Raw genomic sequence first — 22,731 nt, forward strand, 5'->3', positions numbered from 1 at the left:
CCCCCATGCTCTTGTATGTATGCACATGACCCATAGCATTCTAGTCATTATGATCACCACTGACACCTCAGACGTTTAGTCAAATAGATACTTGTTCTCCCTACTTCTATTATCTTCCCATTCAGTCACTCTTAAACACAGCAACCGAAGTGAACCTAAGTCAGATCATACCTTTCCTCTGCTCAGACCGTACAGTGGCTTCCCACACCAGACAGAGTAAATGCCAAAGTCCTCCCTATAACTATAAAGTGCTATATGCTCAGTCCCTCACCACATCTCTAATCTCATTCCATACTTGTTTTCCTTAACGTTGCTCCAGCAACACTGGTCATCTCACCGCATATAGACCTTTGCAGATGCTCTTCCCTCTACCTGGAATGCTCCGCAGTTATTCACATCTCTCAGTCCTCCACTTCCTTCAGGTCCTCCTTGTCACCATAACAGCTAGGCAATGCCTGACACCCTATTAAAAATTGCAATTTCCTCTACTAACTTCCGATTATTTTCCCTTCCCCTGGTTTGTTTTTTTTCTTCTTATCCTTAGCACTTTTTAATATCTGATATGCTATATATTTTAATTTTTTGTCCTATTTATCCTAATAAAATGTAAGCTCTATGAAAGCAGGGATTTTTATTTTTTCTTGTTTTTATTGTTCAATTCTGTATCCCCTGCATTTAGAATAGCAATTGGCACATGGTAAGCAATCAATAATTCTTGGTTCGATTAGGGAATAAATAACATTATTACTGATAGTAAATGTTATTAATCTATTCTCTGTCATTTACTTTGCTAAGTACTTTAAACCCATATTGACACTTTTTTCTCAAAATATATATATATATTATTGTCTCCATTTAGTGAAAAACACAAAAAGAAAACTAAAGCACAAAGGTATTATAATTTGTCCAAAGTCACATTTCTTTTAAATGATTACTTATCTCATTGTATTATAAAGAGACATTTCTGTTACTACAGTATTTTATTAACTCTAGGATTCTCATGATTTCACCTCTTAACATTTCATTAGTTGGAATGTACCTAACACTTGAAGATATGTCACAGTTTAATTGGCAGAGATATTTTTCTAAGTGGCACAAAGAAAAATTAATTGATCTTGTACCTTCCACAAAATACACTATATTAAAATCTTCTTGAGGGCAGTGCTCTTGTGCTTAATCTCTGAATCCTTGATACCCATCACAATGTCTAGTATAAAACAAACACCAATAAATATTTACTGAATAAATAATATTTTTAGTATATTTCTCCTCTTTCTATTTCCTAACTTCTTCAGTAGATTTTCTATAAAGCTTCTTAGGGCTTCATGAGGGCAAGGAACATGATAATGATATTCAATGTTTTATTCCCAGTACTACTCCTGTCATATGGTAGATGATTAATAAATATGGATGGGATGAATTAATCTTATAATCCCTAGAAATGAGCTCTCTTATAGACAAATAATATATTCTAGACTTGATACTTTAAAAATTGACTTCAAATCTTTGTCATATAATATGGATTACACATGGGTTTTGGAGTCAAACTATCCGTATTAAAATCCTGGATTTACCACTTCTGAACTATGTGAAATTAAGAAATTCTCTTCACCTCTCTGTACCTCAATTATGCATGTAAAGCATTAGCACACTACCAGGTACATAACATATGCTCATGAAAAAGCAGCTATATTTCACATTATTGTTTGCTGATTGTTTATTGCCTACTTGTGTGCCCAACACTGTACTCAATTTTCTGGACTTTATAGTTTTTTCTTGGGGGTCCTTACATTAAGAGACTTAGACATGCCATAACAGAAAGAAATGAGCTCAAAGAGGATTACTTCCTCCAGTCTCACCATCAGTGGGCAGGTACTTTCCTGTGGATCAAGTTCAGGTTATCAATATTCCTTCCAAGGTAGTGTGGTTAAGAGTGTGCCTAGGTTATTTCTCTGTTATGAACTTTCAACCTTTGAAAAATTACTGAATCTCTTGGTGCTTCAGTTTCACCATCTGAAAATCATGATAATTAATAGTACAGATTTGCTGTCAGAATTAAATGGGCGAGTTCCTGTGAAGTGCTTAGAATAGTGCCAGATGTGTAACAAGTACTCAAAACTACCCAATAGGTCCAGGCCATAGCAATACCAAGAAAGCATATGTGAGCAGTATTGGGGACATATTAATTTCCAAATTTATTGAGTTTTTACATATATGTTCCTGTCATTAAATTTTGTCTAAATTTTTAACAATAGGATAATCTTAATAGAAAGGGAGAGATTTTGATAGACTTGGATTAGCATCCTGGTTCTATCACTTTCCAGCTATATAAGCTTGGGAGAATTGCCTAATTTGACTTCTTTCATCTCCAAAATGAAGATCAGTATAACTACCCTAAGGTTATCAGGAATATTAAATTAGTATTTCTTATAATACATATAGCACAGTTCCTGGCATGGTAAGGGCTAAATATGTAGCAGATAATTCTAATAAGATGCCCCCCAAATCCTTTATTTTACCTTAATATCTTACATGATAAGGCCATTACAACTTCATGTTTATTAGAACAGATAATTTTCTTTATTTACAGTAAGAATATATTCTATGAGAGAATGAGAAAATATAAATGGATCAAGTTACAAAAATAACTTTACCCCCACATGGCTGATAGTATGTGGAATTTCACTATTTCAAGGGGCCATGGAGCCAAATATTATAGATGGATTCTGAAAAGAATTGGAAAATTTCATGACTGATAATGTTAATGTTTCTTTTTAAAAACTACATGTAATCAAATCTTCTGCCACCAGCTGACATTCATAGAGGTCAGGCAGAATTTCTTTCTTCTGCCCAGAGCACTGCACAAGCAACCAAAAGCCACTTGCAGCATTGTTATGATTTTGGTTTTCATATTTCCTTTATCAGGCCCTTGGGAGGATTTCTTCAATAATTGACCTTGGATTAAATGCATGGAAGGTGGGGAGAAGGAAATGCTTCTGTAGTCAACCAAAATACTTTATGTTGGGATGAAGTTAGCCCAAAAGAAAGGCTTGTAAAGGGAAAACCATGAGGGGAGGTACATATTTTAAAGAGGAAAGGAAAAAATGGAGAATCAAGAAGAAGGTCCATGTATTTCATGAGTAGAAAGAAAACATTTCTTCTATCGTGAAGTTTATCCTATTTTTGATTCCATTGTTTATATTCTATTTTAAGTATTACATTTTTCAGAAGATGCCTGTATTAGTCTGCTAGGGCTGCAACAACAAAATACCACAGACTAGGTGGCTTAAGCCAACAGAAATTCATTTTCTCACAGTTCTGATGGCTGAAAGTTCATCTCAAGTTCAAGCTCAAGGTGCTAGCAGGATTGGTTTCTCCTGAGGCTTCTCTCCTTGACTTAAGATGGCCACCTTCTCACTATATCCTCACATGGCCTTTACTCTGTACCCCTGTATCCCTGGTATCTCTCTTCTCATATGGATAGCAGTTCTACTGTATTAGGACCCCACCCTTATGAATTCATTGAATCTTAATTACCTCTTTAAAGGCCCTATCTCCAAATATAGTCATATGTGGAATAGGGCTTCAACATATGAATTTTGGGGGAAAACAACTAAGTCCATTAACAGTGTCAATCCCAAATAATAAATGTGTTTTGTGATCAAAAATAGTAATGTTTTATTAGAATCATTTTAGTTCCTTCAGTCTCTTCTTAAAGCATTATGGAAGACTTGTAGTTGTAGAAGGCATGAAATAATTCAGGCTGCCACTTTTAAAAGCATATTATGAAAAATATGGAATATGGAATTAGAGGACACTGACTTACTACTTGCATGATTATGATGCAAGTTGAGCCTATGTTTTCTCATTTGTAAAATTAGGAATTCATAGCTATAATTACTCTGCACATTTTAAAATAAGAATTCAATGAGAGGGCTTCCCTGGTGGCACAGTGGTTGAGAGTCCGCCTGCCGATGCAGGGGACACGGGTTCGTGCCCTGGTCTGGGAAGATCCCACATGCCACGGAGCGGCTGGGCCCATGAGCCATGGCCGCTGAGCCTGCGCGTCTGGAGCCTGTGCTCCGCAACGGGAGAGGCCACAACAGTGAGAGGCCTGCGTACCGCAAAAAAAAAAAAAAAAAAAAAGAATTCAATGAGATAATAGGGATAAGGGAAAGCATTACAAAATGTAAAGCACTATACAAATGTCGTTTATTTTCAGTTTTCCATAGTGTACTCCACAGAGTATAATCTGTAGTAACAATTAAAATAATATTTATTCTTTTCAAGGCAGATTGAAGAAAAAAATTAAGCAAAATAAATCATAAGAGTGAAATAACCCATGGACAATAAATTTCAGAGGGCAAGAGAATTAAAAATTTATTTTGGAAATAAATGTTAATTATGAGGGGAAAATGTTAATATGAAGGACTTTTTTGGTTACATTTCTGATAACCAAATACTAATCTGTATAAGCAAAATAAGCACAATGACAATGACAAAATAATAACGAAAACTGCACAATTTTGATAAAGTGTTTTATATAAACAGTCACTCAAACTTACTTTCTTTTACATAGTAACCTTCCCTGATACACAACCTCAAGCATATGAGGCACTAAAAACACATAGTTTTATTAAGCTGGCTATGTCATCAGGTAAAATTCAGTAACAGTGTACTCTGGAAAAGTGTCATATCACCTTCACCTTATTGGAAGATAGAGAAGGACAAACTCCTTATAGCATATGATATAGGCTGGAACTTCAGCAAAGTGTGTTGCTAGAACTCTTTCATGAATCTAGATCTTTTTTCACAGTATCTAGAAGTAAGGCCTGTTCTTTCCTGGGCACTGGTGACAACATGTACGGCACTAGTAGTACTTATTCTGCCAAAAGCTGGCATTGAGCAGAGATCTTGGGAGTCGTACATGGCCGTAAATGGGAGGGAAGGGATGCAGAATCAGGGACAGCTTTTAAAATGGACTTTTATTCTGCATAAAGTCAAACAGAAAGGTACAACCATGCTTGTAGCTATCTCTCTGCGACACAGTTCCAAGGAAAATAGATCTATACTGATCCTTAACAGTAGTGTTTCTGTATTAAACTAAATAAAGTCTTTGAAATGTATTTCATAACAAATTGAACTTTAAAAAAATATATCTTGGGCTTGCCTGGTGGCGCAGTGGTTGACTGTCCGCCTGCTGATGCAGGGGACACGGGTTCGTGTCCCGGTCCAGGAAGATCCCACATGCCGCGGAGTGGCTGGGCCCGTGAGCCATGGCCGCTGAGCCTGCGCGTCCGGAGCCTGTGCTCCGCATCGGGAAGAGGCCACAGTGGTGAGAGGCCCGCATACCGCAAAAAAAAAAAAAAAAAATCATCCCTTCAAAAGTACAAACGAGAGATGGCATTACTGAAATTGGAGTCAGAGAAAATAACTTGCAGTTAGCTTTTAACTATTGCCTTACTACTCCATCAAGTAGTATGAGGTCAAAAATAATTTTTCCATCACCTGGAAAAATTTGCACAAAAAATGTGCTTATATTCCCAGCAATGACACAGTTGACACATATTTTTTAAAAGCCAATGCTAAATATTAATACAATTATATTATTTACTTTTAACATTAATTAACATTAATAAATAATATTTGATTTTCAACTTATTATTAAATTTTCTTTTATGTTTTCTTTTTGGAAATTCTGATAATTTTATATGTAAACAATATATATTATAATAATTTTTACTGTTTATAATGTTAAGAATTCAATTACACTTGTTTAAAAATGTGCTGCTAAATATTATATTTGAATTGTGTTAAATGCTTAGTGTCAAAAATTTTGTTTACTAAATCTTGAATTTCTATTTTGCAAAAGTAGATATTGAAATACCAGTATTGGCATTTTGCTCTGATGTTGCTTTTATTAGGAAAAATGTTAAAAGGATGCTGTTTTCATTCATAGATGATGGCAGGTTGAACATAGATAATGGTGATTGGGAAGAAAGAGAAATATATTTTTTTAACATCTTTATTGGAGTATAGTTGCTTTACAATGGTGTGTTAGTTGCTGCTTTATAACAAAGTGAATCAGCTATACATATACATATATCCCCATATCTCCTCCCTCTTGCGTCTCCCTCCCACCCTCCCTATCCCATCCCTCTAGGTGGTCACAAAGCACCAAGCTGATCTCTCTGTGCTATGCAGCTGCTGCACACTAGCAATCTATTTTACATTTGGTAGTGTATATATGTGCATGCCACTCTCTCACTTCCTCCCAGCTTACCCTTCCCTCTCCCCATGTCCTCAAGTCCACTCTCTACAGCTGAGTCTTTACACCTGTCCTGCCCCTAGGTTCTTCGGAACCTTTTTTTTTTTTTAAGATTCCATTATACATGGTATTTGTTTTTCTCTTTCTGACATACTTCACTCTGTATGACAGTCTCTAGGTCCATCCAACTCACTACAATTAACTGAATTTCCTTTCTTTTCCTGGCTAAGTAATATTCCACTGTATATATGTGCCACATCTTCTTTATCCATTCATCTGTTGATGGACACTTAGGTTGCTTCCATATATTGGCGATTGTAAGTAGTGCTGCATTGAACATTGTGCTACAGGTATATTTTTGAATTATGGATTTCTCAGGGTATATGCCCAGTAGTGGGATTGCTGGGTCACATGGTAGATCTATTTTTTGTTTTTTAAGTAACCTTCATACTGTTCTCCGTAGTGCTGTATCAATTTACATTCCCACCAACAGTGCAAGAGGGTTCCCTTTTCTCCACACCCTCTCCAACATTTATTGTTTGTAGATTTTTAGATGATGGCCATTATGACTTGTGTGAGGAGATACCTCATTGTAGTTCTGATTTGCATTTCTCTAATGATTAGTAATGATCATCCTTTCATGTGTTTGTTGGCAATCTGTATATCTTCTTTGGAGAAATGTCTTTTTAGGTCTTCTGCCCATTTTTGGATTGGGTTGTTTGTTTTTTTAATATTGAGCTCCGTGAGCTGCTTGTAAATTTTAGAGATTAATCCTTTGTCAGTTGCTTCATTTGAAAATCTTTTCTCCCATTCTGAGGTTGTCTTTTCATCTTGTTTATGTTTTCCTTTGCTGTGCATAAGCTTTTAAGTTTCATTAGGTCCCATTTGTTTATTTTTGTTTTTATTTCCATTTCTCTAGGAGGTGGGTCAAAAAGGATCCTGGTGTGATGTATGTCATCGAGTGTTCTTCCTATATTTTCCTCTAAGAGTTTTATAGTGTCTGTACTTACATTTAGGTCTTTAATCCATTTTGAGTTTATTTTTGTGCATGGTTTTTGGGAGTGTTCTAATTTCATTCTTTTACATGTAGCTGTCCAGTTTTCCCAACAACATTGATTGAAGAGGTTGTCTTTTCTCCCTTGTATATCCTTGCCTCCTTTATCAAAAATTAGGTGACCATAGGTGTGTGGGTTTATCTCTGGGCTTTCTATCCTGTTTCATTGATTTGTATTTCTGTTTTTGTGCCAGTACCATACTGTCTTGATTACTGTAGCTTTGTAGTATAGTCTGAAGTCAGGGAGCCTAATTCCTCCAGCTCCGTTTTTCTTTCTCAAGATTGCTTTGGCTATTTGGGCTCTTTTGTGTTTCCATACAAACTGTGAAAATTTTTGTTCTACTTCTGTGAAAATGCCCGTGGTAGTTTGATAGGAATTGCATTGAATCTGTAGATTGCTTTGGGTAGTATAGTCATTTTCACAATGTTGATTCTTCCAATCCAAGAACATGGTATATCTCTCCATCTATTTGTATCATCTCTAATTTCTTTCATCAGTGTCTTATAGATTTCTGCATACAGGTCTATTGTCTCCTTAGGTAAGTTTATTGCTAGGTATTTTATTCTTTTTATTACAATGGTAAATGAGAGTGTTTCCTTAATTTCTCTTTCAGATTTTGCATCATTAGTGTATAGGAGTGTACAAGATTTCTGTGCATTAATTTTGTATCCTGCTACTTTACCAAATTCATTGATTAGCTCTGGTAGTTTTCTATTAGCATCTTTAGTATTCTCTATGTATACTATCATGTCATCTGCAAACAGTGACAGCTTTACTTCTTCTTTTTCAATTTGGATTCCTTTTATTTCTTTTTCTTCTCTGATTGCTGTTGCTAAAACTTCCAAAATTATGTTGAATAATAGTGGTGAAAGTGGACAACCTTGTCTTGTTCCTGATCTTAGTGGAAATGGTTTCAGTTTTTCACCATTGAGAACGATATTGGCTGTGGGTATGTCATATATGGCCTTTATTATGTTGACGTAAGTTCCCTCTATGCCTACTTTCTGCAGGGTTTTTATCATAAATGGGTGTTGAATTTTGTCAAAAGCTTTCCCTGCATCGATTGAGATGATCATGTGGTTTTTCTCCTTCAATTTGTTAATATGGTGTATCACATTGATTGATTTGCGTATATTGAAGAATCCTTGCATTCCTGGGATAAACCCCACTTGATCATGGTGTATGATTCTTTAAATGTGCTGTTGGATTCTGTTTGCTAGTATTTTGTTGAGGATTTTTGCATCTATGTTCATCAGTGCTATTGGCCTATAGTTTTCTTTCTTTGTGACACCTGTGTCTGGTTTTGGTATCAGGATGATGGTGGCTGCAGAGAATGAGTTTGGGAGCATTCCTTGCTCTGCTCTATTTTGGAAGAGTTTGAGAAGGATAGATGTTAGCTCTTCTCTAAATGTTTGATAGAATTCACCTGTGAAGGCATTTGGTTATTGGCTTTTGTTTGTTGGAAGATTTTTAATCACAGTTTCAATTTCAGTGCTTGTTATTGGCCTGTTTATATTTTCTATTTCTTCCAGGTTCACTCTTGGAAGGTTATGCTTTTCTAAGAATGTGCCCATTTCTCCAGGTTGTCTATTTTATTGACATATAGTCACTTGTAGTAATCCCTCATGATCCTTTGTATTTCTGCAGTGTCAGTTGTTACTTCTCCTTTTTCATTTCTATTTCTATTGATTTGAGTCTTCTCCCTTTTTTTCTTTATGAGTCTGGCTAATGGTTTACCAATTTTGTTTATCTTCTCAAAGAACCAGCTTTTATTTTTATTGATGTTTGCTCTTGTTTCCTTCATTTCTTTTTATTTTATTTCTGATCTGATCTTTATGATTTTTTTTGTTCTGCTAACTTTGGGGTTTTTTTGTTCTTTCTCTGATTGCTTTAGGTTTAGGGTTAGGTTGTTTATTTGAGATGTTTCTTGTTTCTTTAGGTAGGATTGTATTGCTATGAACTTCCCTCTTAGAACTGCTTTTGCTTCATCCCATACGTTTTTGGTCATTTTGTTTTCATTGTCATTGTTTCTAGGTATTTTTTGATTTCCTCTTTGATTTCTTCAGTGATCTCTTCATTATTTAGTAGTATACTGTTTAGCCTCCATGGATTTGTATTTTTTACAGATTTTTTCATGTAATTGATACCTAGTCTCATAGCATTGTGGTTGGAAAAGTTACGTGATACGATTTAAATTTTCTTAAATTTACCAAGGCTTGTTTTGTGATCCAAGGTATGATCTATCCTGGAGAATGTTCCATGCGCCCTTGAGAAGAAAGTGTATTCTGTTGCTTTTGGATGTAATGTCCTCTAAATATTAATAAAGTCCATCTTGTTTAATGTGTCATTTAAAGCTTGTTTTTCCTTATTTATTTTCATTTTGGATGATCTGTCCATTGCTGAAAGTGGGGTGTTAAAGTCCCCTACTATGATTGTGTTACTGTCGATTTCCACTTTTATGGCTTTTAGCCTTTGCCTTACTGTATTGAGGTGCTCCTATGTTGGGTGCATAAATATTTACAATTGTTATATCTTCTTCTTGGATTGATCCATTGATTATTATATAGTGTCCTTCTTTGTTTCTTCTAGTAGTCTTTATCATAAAGTCTATTTTGTCTGATATGAGAATTGCTACTCCAGCTTTCTTTCGATTTCCATTTGCATGGAATATCTTTTTCCATCCCCACTTTCAGTCAGTATATGTCCCTAGGTCTGAAGTGGGCCTTTTGTAGACAGCACATGTATGGGTCTTGTTCTTGTATCCATTCAGCTAGTCTATGTCTTTTGGTTGGAGCAGTTAATCCATTTACATTTAAGGTAATTATCTATATGTATGTTTCCTATTACCATTTTCTTAATTGTTTTGGGTTTGTTATTGTAGGTCTTTCCCTTCTCTTGTGTTTCCTGAATAGAGAAGGTCGTTTAGCATTTGTTGTGAAGCTGGTTTGGTGGTGCTGAATTCTCTTACCTTTTGCTTGTCTGTAAAGGTTTTAATTTCTCCGTCAAATCTGTATGAGATCGTTGCTGGGTACAGTAATCTTGGTTGTAGTTTTTTCCCTCTCATCACTTTAAATATGTCCTGCCACTCCCTTCTGCCTTGTAGAGTTTCTGCCAAAAGATCAGCTGTTAACCTTATGGGGATTCCCTTGTGTGTTATTTGTTGCTTTTCCCTTGCTGCTTTAAATGTTTTTTCTTTGTATTTAAAATTTGATAGTTTGATTAATATGTGTCTTGGCATGTTTCTCCTTGGATTTATCCTGTATGGGACTCTCTGCACTTCCTGGACTTGATTGACTATTTCCTTTCCCATATTAGAGAACTTTTCAACTATAATTTCTTAAATATTTTCTCAATCCCTTTCTTTTTCTCTTCTTCTTCTGGAACGCCTATAATTTGAATGTTGGTGCATTTAATGTTGTCCCAGAGGTCTCTGAGACTTCCTCAATTCTTTCCATTCTTTTTTCTTTATTCTGCTATGTGGCTGTTATTTCCACTGTTTTATCTTCTTGGTCACTTATCTGTTCTTCTGCCTCAGTTATTCTGCTATTGATTCCCTCTAGAGAATTTTTAATTTCATTTATTGTGTTTATCTTCATTGTTTGTTTGCTCTTTAGTTCGTCTAGGTCCTTGTTAAATTTTTCTCATATTTTCTCCATTGTATGTCCAAGATTTTGGATCATCTTTACTATCATTAGTCTGAATTCTATTTCAGGTAGACTGCCTATTTCCTCTTCATTTGTTTGTTCTGGTGGGTTTTTACCTTGCTCCCTGATCTGCTGCATATTTCTCTGTCTTCTCGTTTTGCTTAACTTACTGTGTTTGGGGTCTCCGTTTTGCAGGCTGGAGGTTCATGTTTCCCATTGTTTTTGCCCCCAGTGGTGAAGGTTGGTTCAGTGGGTTATCTAGGCTTCCTTGTGGAGGGGACTGAGGCCTGTGTTCTGGTGGGTGAGACTGGATCTTGTCTTTCTTGTGGGCAGGACCATGTGCAGTGGTGTGTTTTGGGGTGTCTGTGACCTTTTTATATTTTAGGCAGCCTCTCTGCTAATGGGTGAGGTTGTGTTCCTGTGTTGCTAATTGTTTGGCATAGGGTGTCCAGCAGTGGAGTTTGCTGGTCGTTGAGTGGAGCCAGCTCTTAGCGTTAAGACAGAGATCTCTGGGAGAGCTTTTGTTATTTGATATCATGTGTAGCCGGGAGATCTCTTTTCGTCCCATCTCAGAGGCACAGGCCTGACACCTGGCCAGAGCACGAAGACCCTCTCAGCCACAAAGATGAGAAGAAAAGGGAGGGAGAGCAAGAGAGAGAGGCAGAGAGAGAGAGAGAGAGAAAGAAAGAAAAGAAAGTTATTAAAATTTTAAAAATTATAAATTATTAAACATAAAAAAATTAGTGTAATAAAAAAAAAGAAAGAAGAAAGCAATGAAACCAGAAAACAAATCCAACAATGATAATAAACACTAAAAACAATACTAAAAAAAAAAAAAAAAAGACAGACAGAACCCTAGGACAAATGTTAAAAGCAAAGCTATACAGACAAAATCACACAAAGAAGCATACACATACACACTCACAAGAAAGAGAAAAAGAAAAAAAAAAAAAAAAAATATATATATATATATATATATATAAGTAAGAGAGCGGCCAAATCAATAAACAAATCTACCAATGATAATAAACTCTAAATACTAAACTAAGATAAACATAAGACCTGAAACAAATTAGATGCAGAAAGCAAACCCCATGTCTACATTTGCTCCGAAAGTCCACTGCCTCAATTTTGGGATGATTCATTGTCTATTCAGCTATTCCAGTGATGCGGAGTACATCAAGTGGATTGTGGAGATTTAATCCACTGCTCCTGAGGCTGCTGGGAGAAATATCCCTTTCTCTTCTTTGTCGTGATATTGCGACAGCCTGTGGCGTACCGTGTGTCCTCCCAGGGAAGTTGTCCCTGAATCACGGGACCCTGGATCACAGGACCCTGACAGTGGCAGGCTGCACAGGCTCCCAGAAGGAGAGGTGTGGATAGTGACCTGTGACTGCACACAGGCTTCTTGACGGCTGCAGCAACAGCCTTAGCCTTTCATGCCCGTCTCTGGGGTCCGCGCTGACAGCCGCGGCTCGCGCCTGTCTCTGGAGCTCATTTTTGCAGTGACCTGAATCCCCTCTCCTCGCGCACCCCAAAACAATGGTCTCTTGCCTCTTAGGCAGTTCCAGACTTTTTCCTGATTCCCTCCCAGCTAGCTGTGGCGCACTAGCCCCCTTCAGGCTGTGTTCACGCAGCCAACCCCAGTCTTCTCCCTGCACTGTGACCAAAGCCCAAGCCTCAGCTCCCAGCCCCGCCCGCTCCGGCGGGTAAGCAGACAAGCCTCCCGGGCTGGTGAGTGCTGGTTGGCACCTATCCTCTGTACAGGAATCTCTCCACTTTGCCTTCTGCACCCCTGTGGCTGCACACTCCTTTGTGGCTCCAGCGTTTCCCCGCCACCTGCCAACCCCTCTCTCTGCCAGTGAACGGGCTTTCTAGTGTGTGGAAACCTTTCCTCCTTCACAACTCCCTCCCACTGGTGCAGGTCCCGTCTCTATTCTTTTGTCTCTGTTTATTCTTTTTTCTTTTGCCCTACCCAGGTATGTGGGGAGTTTCTTGCCTTTTGGGAGGTCTGAGGACTTCTGCCAGCATTCAGTAGGTGTTCTGTAGGAGTTGTTCCACATGTAGATGTATTTCTGATGTATTTGTGGGGAGAAAGGTGATCTCCACAACTTACTCCTCCGCCATGTTGAAGGTCTCCAAGAAATTTTTTAAATGAGACGGAATCGGCCAGATTTGGCAATTTGGGTGATATGGTGTATACAGAAAAAAGAAGGGGAAAGAAGGATACTGTGGTTTCTTGTATGAACTTTGAGTAAATGTAGTTATGAACATTACCATTCACGTGGAGAGGGAACGCGAGAGAAAATGGAGGAAGAAGGGGAGAGGAAACAGAAGAACAAGCAAGAAGACAAAATAGCAAATAGTATCATTTCAGAAATGCTACAATTTCAATGATTAAATAAGTGTTTAAAATGGTTTTGAAGAACCTACGGGCAGGACAGGAATAAAGACGCAGACATAGAGAATGGACTTAAGGACATGGGAAGGGTAAGCTGGGACGAAGTGAGAGAGTGGCATGGACATATATATACTACCATATGTAAAATAGATAGCTAGTGGGAAGCAGCCACATAGCACAGGGAGATCAGCTGGGTGCTTTGTGACCACCTACGGGGGTGGGTTAGGGAGGGTGGGAGGGAGATGCAAAAGGGAGGAGATATGGGGATATATGTATATGTATAACTGATTCACTTTGTTATAAAGCAGAAACTAACACACCATTGTAAAGCAATTATACTCCAATAAAGATGTTAAAAAAATAAATAAGTAAGTGTTTGAAAAATTCATAGACCCTCCCCCTGCCATCTCTATTCTATTTTATGCACCAAATACACTGTGATGGATTTCCCATCTCTTCTGGGGCAGCAAAGTCTAATTGATGACATGGTAAAGCAGACCATGAATGACAAACAACAGGAGGCTCAGCACAGTTCTCCCTTCAGTTTCTTAAACTTGTGCTACTTTGAATCTGACCAGAGCCAGTTCCCCCACTGTTTATTGCCAGTAAGTGAGGTTAAGACTAGTTTCTAATCTTACAGTTAGGAAAGCAGTGTATGTATGTGGAGGCCTGGTACACACTTGGCATTCCTATGATGGGAATCTGAATATATTTTACCAGAAAGATAATTCTCTTCAGTGATTATTTCTATAGTATCATTAAGACATTCCTTTGTGTACATTATAGATTTAACAACCTGTTAATATCTGATCAATGAACCTAACCACTTTTATCTGGAACTTGGAAAATGCCACTTTAAAAATCTAGTTAGAAAATAATTTATGAACACTAATTGGAAGTTACTAATGTGAAGTTTGAAAGTTTTGATACAATTGGTCTGTTTTAAGAGCATCAGAGTACATCACGCTACTCGAATTCGTGTTAAGGATATTATACTCAGAATTGCTCTTTACCTTTTAGCTTGTGAGCACTTTAATTTCTGATTTTTTTTTGCTACATCTTTAGAAATTCATGTTATAGTTAATGTGGAAAAAATATTGTGTATAGCTCTCTCCCTTCCTATACCGAATTTGAAGATTCTAAGGAGAGGGCTTTAAATGTTTTAATCCCCTAATTGTCCAAAAGGCCTGAAGCTTCTTAAAGCTTACTGAAGAGTTGAATTGTGCTGTAACTTTGTTTTCTGTAATTGAAGTTGAGAAAAACTAGAAACAAGCGTACATTTAGCATTAGTCAAATGACTGTCTTGATATTCAAGTAGCACTCTGATATTTTGATATTGGCTTATTTTTCCCATGTTTAAGGCTCGTTGAATTGTCAAATAAAAATGACTTCTGAAGTCTTAGGACATTTTTAGGTCCTACTGTGAACAAGCAATGTAGGCGTTTTCTTCTGAATTTTATTTCAGATATCTCTACCGCAGGACCTCTTGGCACGGGAAGCACCACAACCAGTACCACCCTTCGGACCACAACTTGGAACCCAGGCAGGAGTACCACCCCATCGGTGTCAGGAAGAAGAAACCGGAATACCAGCACCCCATCTCCAGCAGCTGAGGTACTTGACGACATTACCACACACCTTCTGTCAGGATCGTCCCAAATTCCAGCTCTGGAAGAGAGCTGTGAGGCTGTGGAAGCTCGAGAAATCATGTGGTTTAAGACCCGTCAAGGACAGATGGCAAAGCAGCCGTGCCCTGCAGGAACTATAGGTAAGTCTGTCCTACAAAGCTGAGCTAAAAGTGTATTGTTACTTTGGCTTGCTTTCCTAGTTTTTTTTTTTTTTTTTTTTTGGTCACAACATAGTTTTGTTATTTAACATTTGATTAAATTCTGGACTCAGCTAAATTACAATTTATAGCCAAGTATTTTCAGAGTTTGAGAATGCAACCTGAAGAAGTCACAGGTGAGAATTTGGTGGGAATACCTGTGAGATCAATAGTTTTCACCCATGCTGTGAGGTCAAGTTACAACTAAGCTATGGATGTCCCAGCTACTCCAAAGGGCCAGCTCACCTATGCAACAGCCCAGAGTGAATCACTGGATTGGTGGGAGCTAGTTCTCATGCTTGTCACCAATTGTCAAATGTTTATTGCAGAAAACTAGATCAAGGACTTCTGTATTAGATGATCATTGAAACTACCTAACATTTAACAAAAGAGAAGATTTGACTGTCCTTTATTACCAGTCATCATAGCTGTCCTTTAATAGTTGGAGCCTCTTGACATACATAGTCAGGGATGATGCTGGCAGGAGCCAACCTCCTCTTACACAGCATCCACTAGAGAGGTCAATCCTGCATTGTTTTCTCTAGGAGGTAGTCAAGAACTAGATAGCTCTCTGCCCCCCGACCTTTTTCTTTTCACTGATGTGATTCATAATATCACCAAATGGTAACCATATTATTATTTACCATTTTAAGCCAGAAATAATTTGATTTCTTATTGTTACAGATATTGATCTTCATAAAACTAATACTTGACACCCTGCATAAAATTTGCATTATTGCATAAAATGTGTAAATAAAACAAATGCATAATAGACGTCACTAGACTAGCATTGTTGGGGGCTGTGATTTTGGGTGTTATTGATTTGGTTACTTCAATAGGTTTGTCTTAACAAAGTTTCAATGTGGAAATGTCCTTCTGAATTCCATGGTATATGAAGTGGTGGGAAGATAAGAAGATACATAAAAGTGCACATTTAATTTGTTTTCATCAAAGTGTTTAAAAATATTCTGAGATCTTCCTTCCCTTTATGAAGGGGCACAATATTTAGTTCCAGAGTTGTCTGTGGTATTGGAATCAGAAAACATTTTGAACTTTTCTCTTAGCGCTGTCCCCTTAGTTCTGGACCTCAGTTCCTTTATCTCTAAAAGAGAAATAACAACAGCCCCCCTTTCTTCAGATGTTTGTTGTAGAGGTTAGTGAAATACTTTATTTGAAAGCAGTTTGCAGACTGCAAAGCACTACAGAAATATGTTGTTCTTGTTCTGTGAAAATTGAGAAAGGGATTTACAGGAAACCTTCTGAAGCCCTCCGTCCCAGGTGACTGTGCTTACTCTGCGGTCTTCTTTTTGCCCTTTCTCTGTCCCCTCTGCTGTGCCCCCTGTTCAAGGCCCACACAGTCTTTTCTCACCTGAATTATTGCAATAGCTTCCTCACAACTTCCATATCACTCCCTGAAATTCATCCTCCATGCTCCTGCCACAGTTATCTTTCTACAGCCTAAATCAGCCCATTTGTCTCCTCTCCGTAATGGTCTTCATTGATTTTCCATCACCTACAGATGACAGACAAGGGCGTTTATGATCTGGCTCTGCCAGCCGTTCCAACTCCATTAAATACAACTCCCTTACCCAGTAGACCTCAATTCAAAACACTTGATGATTCCCAAAGACAGCATATTTTTCCTTTGCCTGGAATGCCCTTGCCCACCTTGTTTTCCTAAAAAACCTGCAAACTGATTCCTTTAAGACTCAACCGCTACCTTGCCTCTGAAAACTCAAGCAGTAAGCCCCATGGAGTCAGGTACCACATTCATCTAATTCGTGAAGTTATTCCCTGTACCTGGTATAGTTGTCAGCAAATGCTTTAAAAACATTGAGTGTTTGTTGTATTATGTTTCTGTAATGCCAGTTGCTTGCTAGGCACTGTACATGGTGTTTTAATAGACATTACCTCAGTTTAATGATAATAGTCTTACCTTTACTCATATTTGAACATATTAGGGATATAAAGTCATTATAAGAAAGATGGTTTGAACGTTTGAAACAGACCTATTTCTCTCATTATTTTAGGAGTATCCACTTATCTATGCCTGGCTCCTGATGGAATCTGGGATCCCCAAGGACCAGACCTTAGCAACTGTTCTTCTCCTTGGGTCAGCCATATAACACAGAAGGTAAATCGTGTCACTGACAAGGAAGGCTTTGCCAGATCTAGATCCTCTGTTGTTGATTATAACTGCTGAAAACAAAATAGTCAATAATTTTTAAATTAATGTGGAAAAAAGTCTCCATTTTATTTTAATTTAAGATTTAATGACAAGCCTATTATGCTATGAGCTAATTCTAGAATTTTGTTGTTCTTAAAGGGGAAATCCATGTACTTCCTCTAAGCCAGGCAGTATTGCTTATGATAATTTTATTATTAATAAAATTTTTATGGTATTGTGAACTACAGATATAAAAGTCCAAGAGGTATTATAAATCAAGCAAGCAGAAGCTTCTAGCATATATACATATGGATTTTCCTGTGGAAATAATAATTACAAAAAAAAAGTCTACCTTTGGAATCTTAATCCATTTGATAAATGTTCTGTAACCTAATCATTTATCAGTGTTAAAAGTATACACACGTGTGACAGAATCTTGCAGACTCAAATTTGCAGGGCTTATTTGGTTGCAATATGTTGAACATTTTTATTATTAATGCACTGTGGGGCTTTGAATTGATTTCATTGCAAACAGAGACCAGATGTGCATTTATGCCAAAAGGGCTATGGGATGAATCCTTATTATAGCAATTTGTGCGGATTTATGCACTCTTAAAATGGAGAGTCCTTCTATGTTACATTAGCTATGCTGAGGAATTTCTGAAAGAGATTTTTCCTGAGAAGTATTACAAATGATGGCCTTACTAAAAGCCTCTCTGTGCCATTTGCTCTTTTCTCTATTTGTTTTTAACCAGGCTTATCCTCAATAATATACTGTTCAATAATCCATAAATATCTACCCAGTAGATTCTTTAGCAGATGAGCCATAACCATCTGTTTACCCTAAATCATGGAAGAACAGTGGTTATATTGACTCCAGTTACCCTCTTACATGTGCATCTCCATACTTGTTGCTATTCATAATGATGCTTCTCCAATTTCAGTACTGTTCCTGCCACAGTTCTTATGTCCTTTGATTTTATTACAATGTAGCTCAGACCCCAGGGCAAGTAACTCTTCCTGGATGTGATCAGATTAAAAGATCAGTAGCATATCTCCTTACATTAGCGACTTTTAAAAGATATTCCCTACATACTAAGCCCGGGGGTTAATATTAATTCAGTAATAATTCACCTAGAAAGTGAGTATTTTCATGATAATTCCTGAATATGGTTGGCCTATTTCATTGCAGAAATTACTGGTGACTTTAACTGATAATGATGCTTAATTCTTTTCTTTCCTCTGCAGACCTGCTAATCTTGTGACAAAAGGCACAATTCCTTGCAAAGAGCAGACAGCTCTTGCCCATTTGATTTAGGGATGGAATGTTTTTGTTTTATAGCAAGTATGTTCCGTTCTTTTGGAGCATTTCTGTGTAATCCTGTAGCACCTGTAAAATTATGTTGTATTATAATTATATTAAGATTATTCAATTTAGAGAGTTGGAATTTATAATAATACCTTAGCTTGATTACTTATAAATTTATAGAATTGTCAAAAGTATAACAGGAGGTGTTTGAGCCCTGTGAATTGGCTTATGTAACTATTGCCAGGTCAGTGCTGGAGCTGGTGTTTAGCTGGGTCTACCTTTATCAACATGTCACATTTAGCCACAACACTGGCTACACTGTGAATAGATCATGATGGCCTTTATATCCCACACCCACTTACCTAGTCTCTCTTCACTTTTCTCCAGTCTTGTACTTATACCTCCAAGTATTTATGCTATTCATTAAACATAAATGATAGTTGAACAGGTTACCACAAAACTCTAACACTTTTAACTATTCACATCGTAAGCTTCTGAGAGAGAATTTGTATGCACTGTCCACAGAGTTATTTGTCCCTATTTTCTCTCCCTCCTCCCCAAAGCATCTTCCACAGAATTCATCCCTTTGCTCATTTACTCCCTCAGAACCTGAGTCCCAAAAACAAACAGATGGAACCTTTGAAGAGGGTTTGTTTACAGTGGCATTTGTGGGAACAGAGGTGAACTGCAAGGGCTTGAGAGGAACCCAGAGCTAGTAACAGGGATGGAGCTGTTCCCAACCCCAGGCCTCTGTTACCAGATCAATGGAATGACGGAAAACTGGTAACAGGGTATCCTTGAGAGGAAAGATGACCTATACAGACAAGAGACACAACCTAGCCTCAGGCAACTCTTCAGAAAAGATCTAGGGGAATAAATACTCTGATCTCACCCACTCACCTCTTCCAGCCTCCTCACCTGCCCAGCCTCACCACTGGCCAAACCCAAACAAAAGCCAGAGAAGAGGGGTGCTCTTACTAACATCATGTAAGTCCACTTCCTAGGGCAGAGAGAAGGATGGAGGAGGATGGAAAGAGGCCTTCCTTGAATTAGCAAATGGAAAGTAACCAGCAGAGTTCACAGTTTTTGCTTCCCTTCTCTCACCCCTCCTCCCTTTCCCTTGTTCCATCCTCCTTCCTCTGTTCTGACCTCCCTTCTTTTCTTTAATTTGTTTGTTAATGCCAGTGTGAAAAAGTAAAAGTGAAATAGGTATCCGGAATGATTTGTTCCTTCCCTCCTCTGCTCATTGTGGTTCAGACTTTCAACATAGAGTAACACTTGTTACCCGCAATAAAAGCATAGATGAAAAAAGAAAAGAAGGGGTGATTCTCTCATTTAAACAGTGTATTCAGTTTTCCCTCTGCAAGTTTGTGGGTGAACGTACCTTGGAACATGAGGCCCATCTCTTATGGCTTTATAGTGCCTGTGGGGAATTCCTCAGGGCTTTAAAGAAAAGACCACCCTGGATCGCAGTCACTGCATCTTTCCCATGGGAGGATCTTTCATTTTGTTATTGGTACTATTCACACACTGTATGTCAGGCACCACTGTAGACAGCAAGTATACACAAATAAGTGGATCAGGATGCTTACTTTAGTTGGAAAAAGCAAACCTTAAATTTTCATTTTCATTAAGAAATGAGTAATGTTTTTCTCCCCTACAGTCAGGCCAGAAGGGAGAAAGCAAGCAGAGAATCTTGATGGTTTCTGACTCACAAATGAATTTAGGCCCCTTGCATACTGGTGAAATTATAGATTAAATTTTGAGTGATATTAAAGAATAGATTACATTTCACTAGAGAAAATCTAAGCCTTTAAAGGCAGAAGAAATTTGTTACAAACTGGCCAGAATACTTTCATAATCATGAGATTTAATAATTTGTATAGAAGGGGAAAAGCAAAAGTTGTACAAAAAGGTGCAGTGGTGGAGTGTAGGGGCAGAGAGGGAAAGAGAGATTGGTAGGTGGGTGGGTAGGTGGATGAATGGGTGGACAGAAAGGTAGGTACAAAGATAAACAGATGATTGGATACAAAGATAGATTAAATAGATAGTGAGATTAGGTACATATGTCTTCAAATTAATGTTTTAAAAATATGTTTCTGGTCATACTGGAAGCCAACAAATTAGTTTAGAGCTCTGCCTTCTCTAACATATGTGGTAAAATATCCTGTTTTCTCACATTTCTTAATGACTGTTTGCTGAAATCATAGTCTCTGGCTTCAGCTTGACCTCTAGCTTGGACTCATGTTATCAAAGTTGTGAAGACATTCCGTATTTATTTACATGTAAAGTAAGGTCTGCTTCCTACTTCATTACCTGGTCCAACTATTATATGAAAAAGCTATGCCTGAATTGTTACTGGGAAATAGTCTTCTTATTTCTAGCAAACTGAAATATCTTTTCGTCTGTTTGCACACAAACTACTGACAGCTTTTGAGATAATGTAAGATTCTTCCTGCATTTTCTAAAGAAGGATGTGAAGATCTAGAAATGATGTTTCTGTTTTACAGTATAAAATAAGCCAGTGATTTGCTCTGGAAGACTGGTTGAATCCTGTCACCCAGATCTTAATTTCTCCATTCTTTTAGCCTCTGTAGATCTACTATGGAATGAAAGTAAATTGCTTGTTAATTTGATCAGAGGTTAGTGGAATTTCCACATCTTCAGGCTCATTTAGCCTACATTCAGTTGTAAGCTAGAAGCATTTTATTGTTTATATACCTACTTGACTCAGATTTATAGAAAAACTAGGCAGATCTTTCAAAGAAATGGTAGCTTTGTACTTAAACACTATGAGTAACTTCATCATGAATTGTTTTGACACCTGATTAATGTTTGATATAATAAATCCCATAAAATGTCAAAGCTTATTTCAAAGCAAACTGTTTTTCCTTGTGTCAAAATTTGAAATGCAAATAGTATCCATCTCTCTCATAATTATTATCTTTAACTGCAGGGTTTCCCCTCCCCTATTGAAGCCCTAGGTATAATCCCACCATTTCAATACAGGCATTAATTTACTAATCCTCACAAAACTCATAAGATTTCTCAGTGTGCATGTACTTACTTCTGAGAAATAACTTAAGCAGAATAAAAGAAATGTTAGAGATAGACATTGTAATGATGTCTTTAAGCTAGAATATATGAAATAACTATTTCAATCCTGCCTCTTTGCACAGAAGACTTGAGGCAGATTCAAGATATGTGTATATTTTTGTATGGAAATAAGATAATAATAACAGTGGTGAGAGAAATAAATAGGACAATCAGAAAGAAGAGTAGCTTCTGGATGCCCGTGGAAAGAATATGGTTAGTGAAGGCCTGGTCTGAGAAGGCAACCTTTGAACTGAGCTTGAACCTTGAGGTCACAGTGACTATGACAGAGTCCAGTTGATGCCACCACTGCCATTAGCAACAAGAAAATTGGAGATGACTCTTGGTGCCTCCCTTTCCTTCCCCTCACACGTCCAATCAGATAATAGGCCTGTCAGGGTACTTGTAAATCTCTCCCACATCAGGCCAGTTGTCAACTTTTCTCCACTGCTACTACCCTTAATCCACAACAGCTTCTTCTACTGCTGTGGCAGTAGACCTCACAGCAGGCCTCCTTTCATTGACTCCGGAACCCTCTAAATCCATTCTACTGAGTTTGATTTCAAATATAAGAGTGATTAGACCACTCCTATTTAGACTCTTCAGTACATTCACATCACTTTTTTTTTTTTTTTGCGGTACGCGGGTCTCTCACTGTTGTGGCCTCTCCCGTTGCGGAGCACAGGCTCCGGACGCGCAGGCTCAGCGGCCCTGGCTCACGCACCCAGCCGCTCCGCGGCTTGTGGGATCCTCCCGGACCGGGGCACAAACCCGCGTCCCCTGCATCGGCAGGCGGACTCTCAACCACGGCGCCACCAGGGAAGCCCCATTCACATCACTCTTAACACAATTTTCCAAAATCGTCGTCATGACTTCCAAAGTGAGACTACTCAATCTGCTCCTTGCTTACCTCTCCAGCTGCCTAAACCCCAGTCACAAGTGCCCTTTGTGCGGCACCCTTAAGACTCC

At 37.9% G+C, this 22,731-nt stretch overlaps 1 protein-coding gene across 23 annotated transcripts in view; it reads left to right on the forward strand.

Moving 5' to 3' along the window:
• The window catches only part of ADGRL3 (adhesion G protein-coupled receptor L3), an 867,440-nt gene that overhangs the window by 679,910 nt on the left and 164,799 nt on the right, over window positions 1–22,731 (forward strand). For 19 of the 23 annotated variants that reach the window (XM_079920009.1, XM_079920003.1, XM_079919991.1 and 16 more), the window contains 2 exons: window positions 14,834–15,136; window positions 17,224–17,327. In XM_079920009.1, coding sequence (XP_079776135.1) covers window positions 14,834–15,136; window positions 17,224–17,327 — 407 coding nt within the window. The remainder of the gene's footprint in view (window positions 1–14,833; window positions 15,137–17,223; window positions 17,328–22,731) is intronic. The other 4 variants (XM_079919994.1, XM_079919996.1, XM_079920004.1 and 1 more) reach the window with 1 other exon arrangement.

This window comes from Stenella coeruleoalba (assembly GCF_951394435.1).
Source record: "Stenella coeruleoalba genome assembly, chromosome: 4".
Lineage (NCBI taxonomy): Eukaryota > Metazoa > Chordata > Mammalia > Artiodactyla > Delphinidae > Stenella > Stenella coeruleoalba.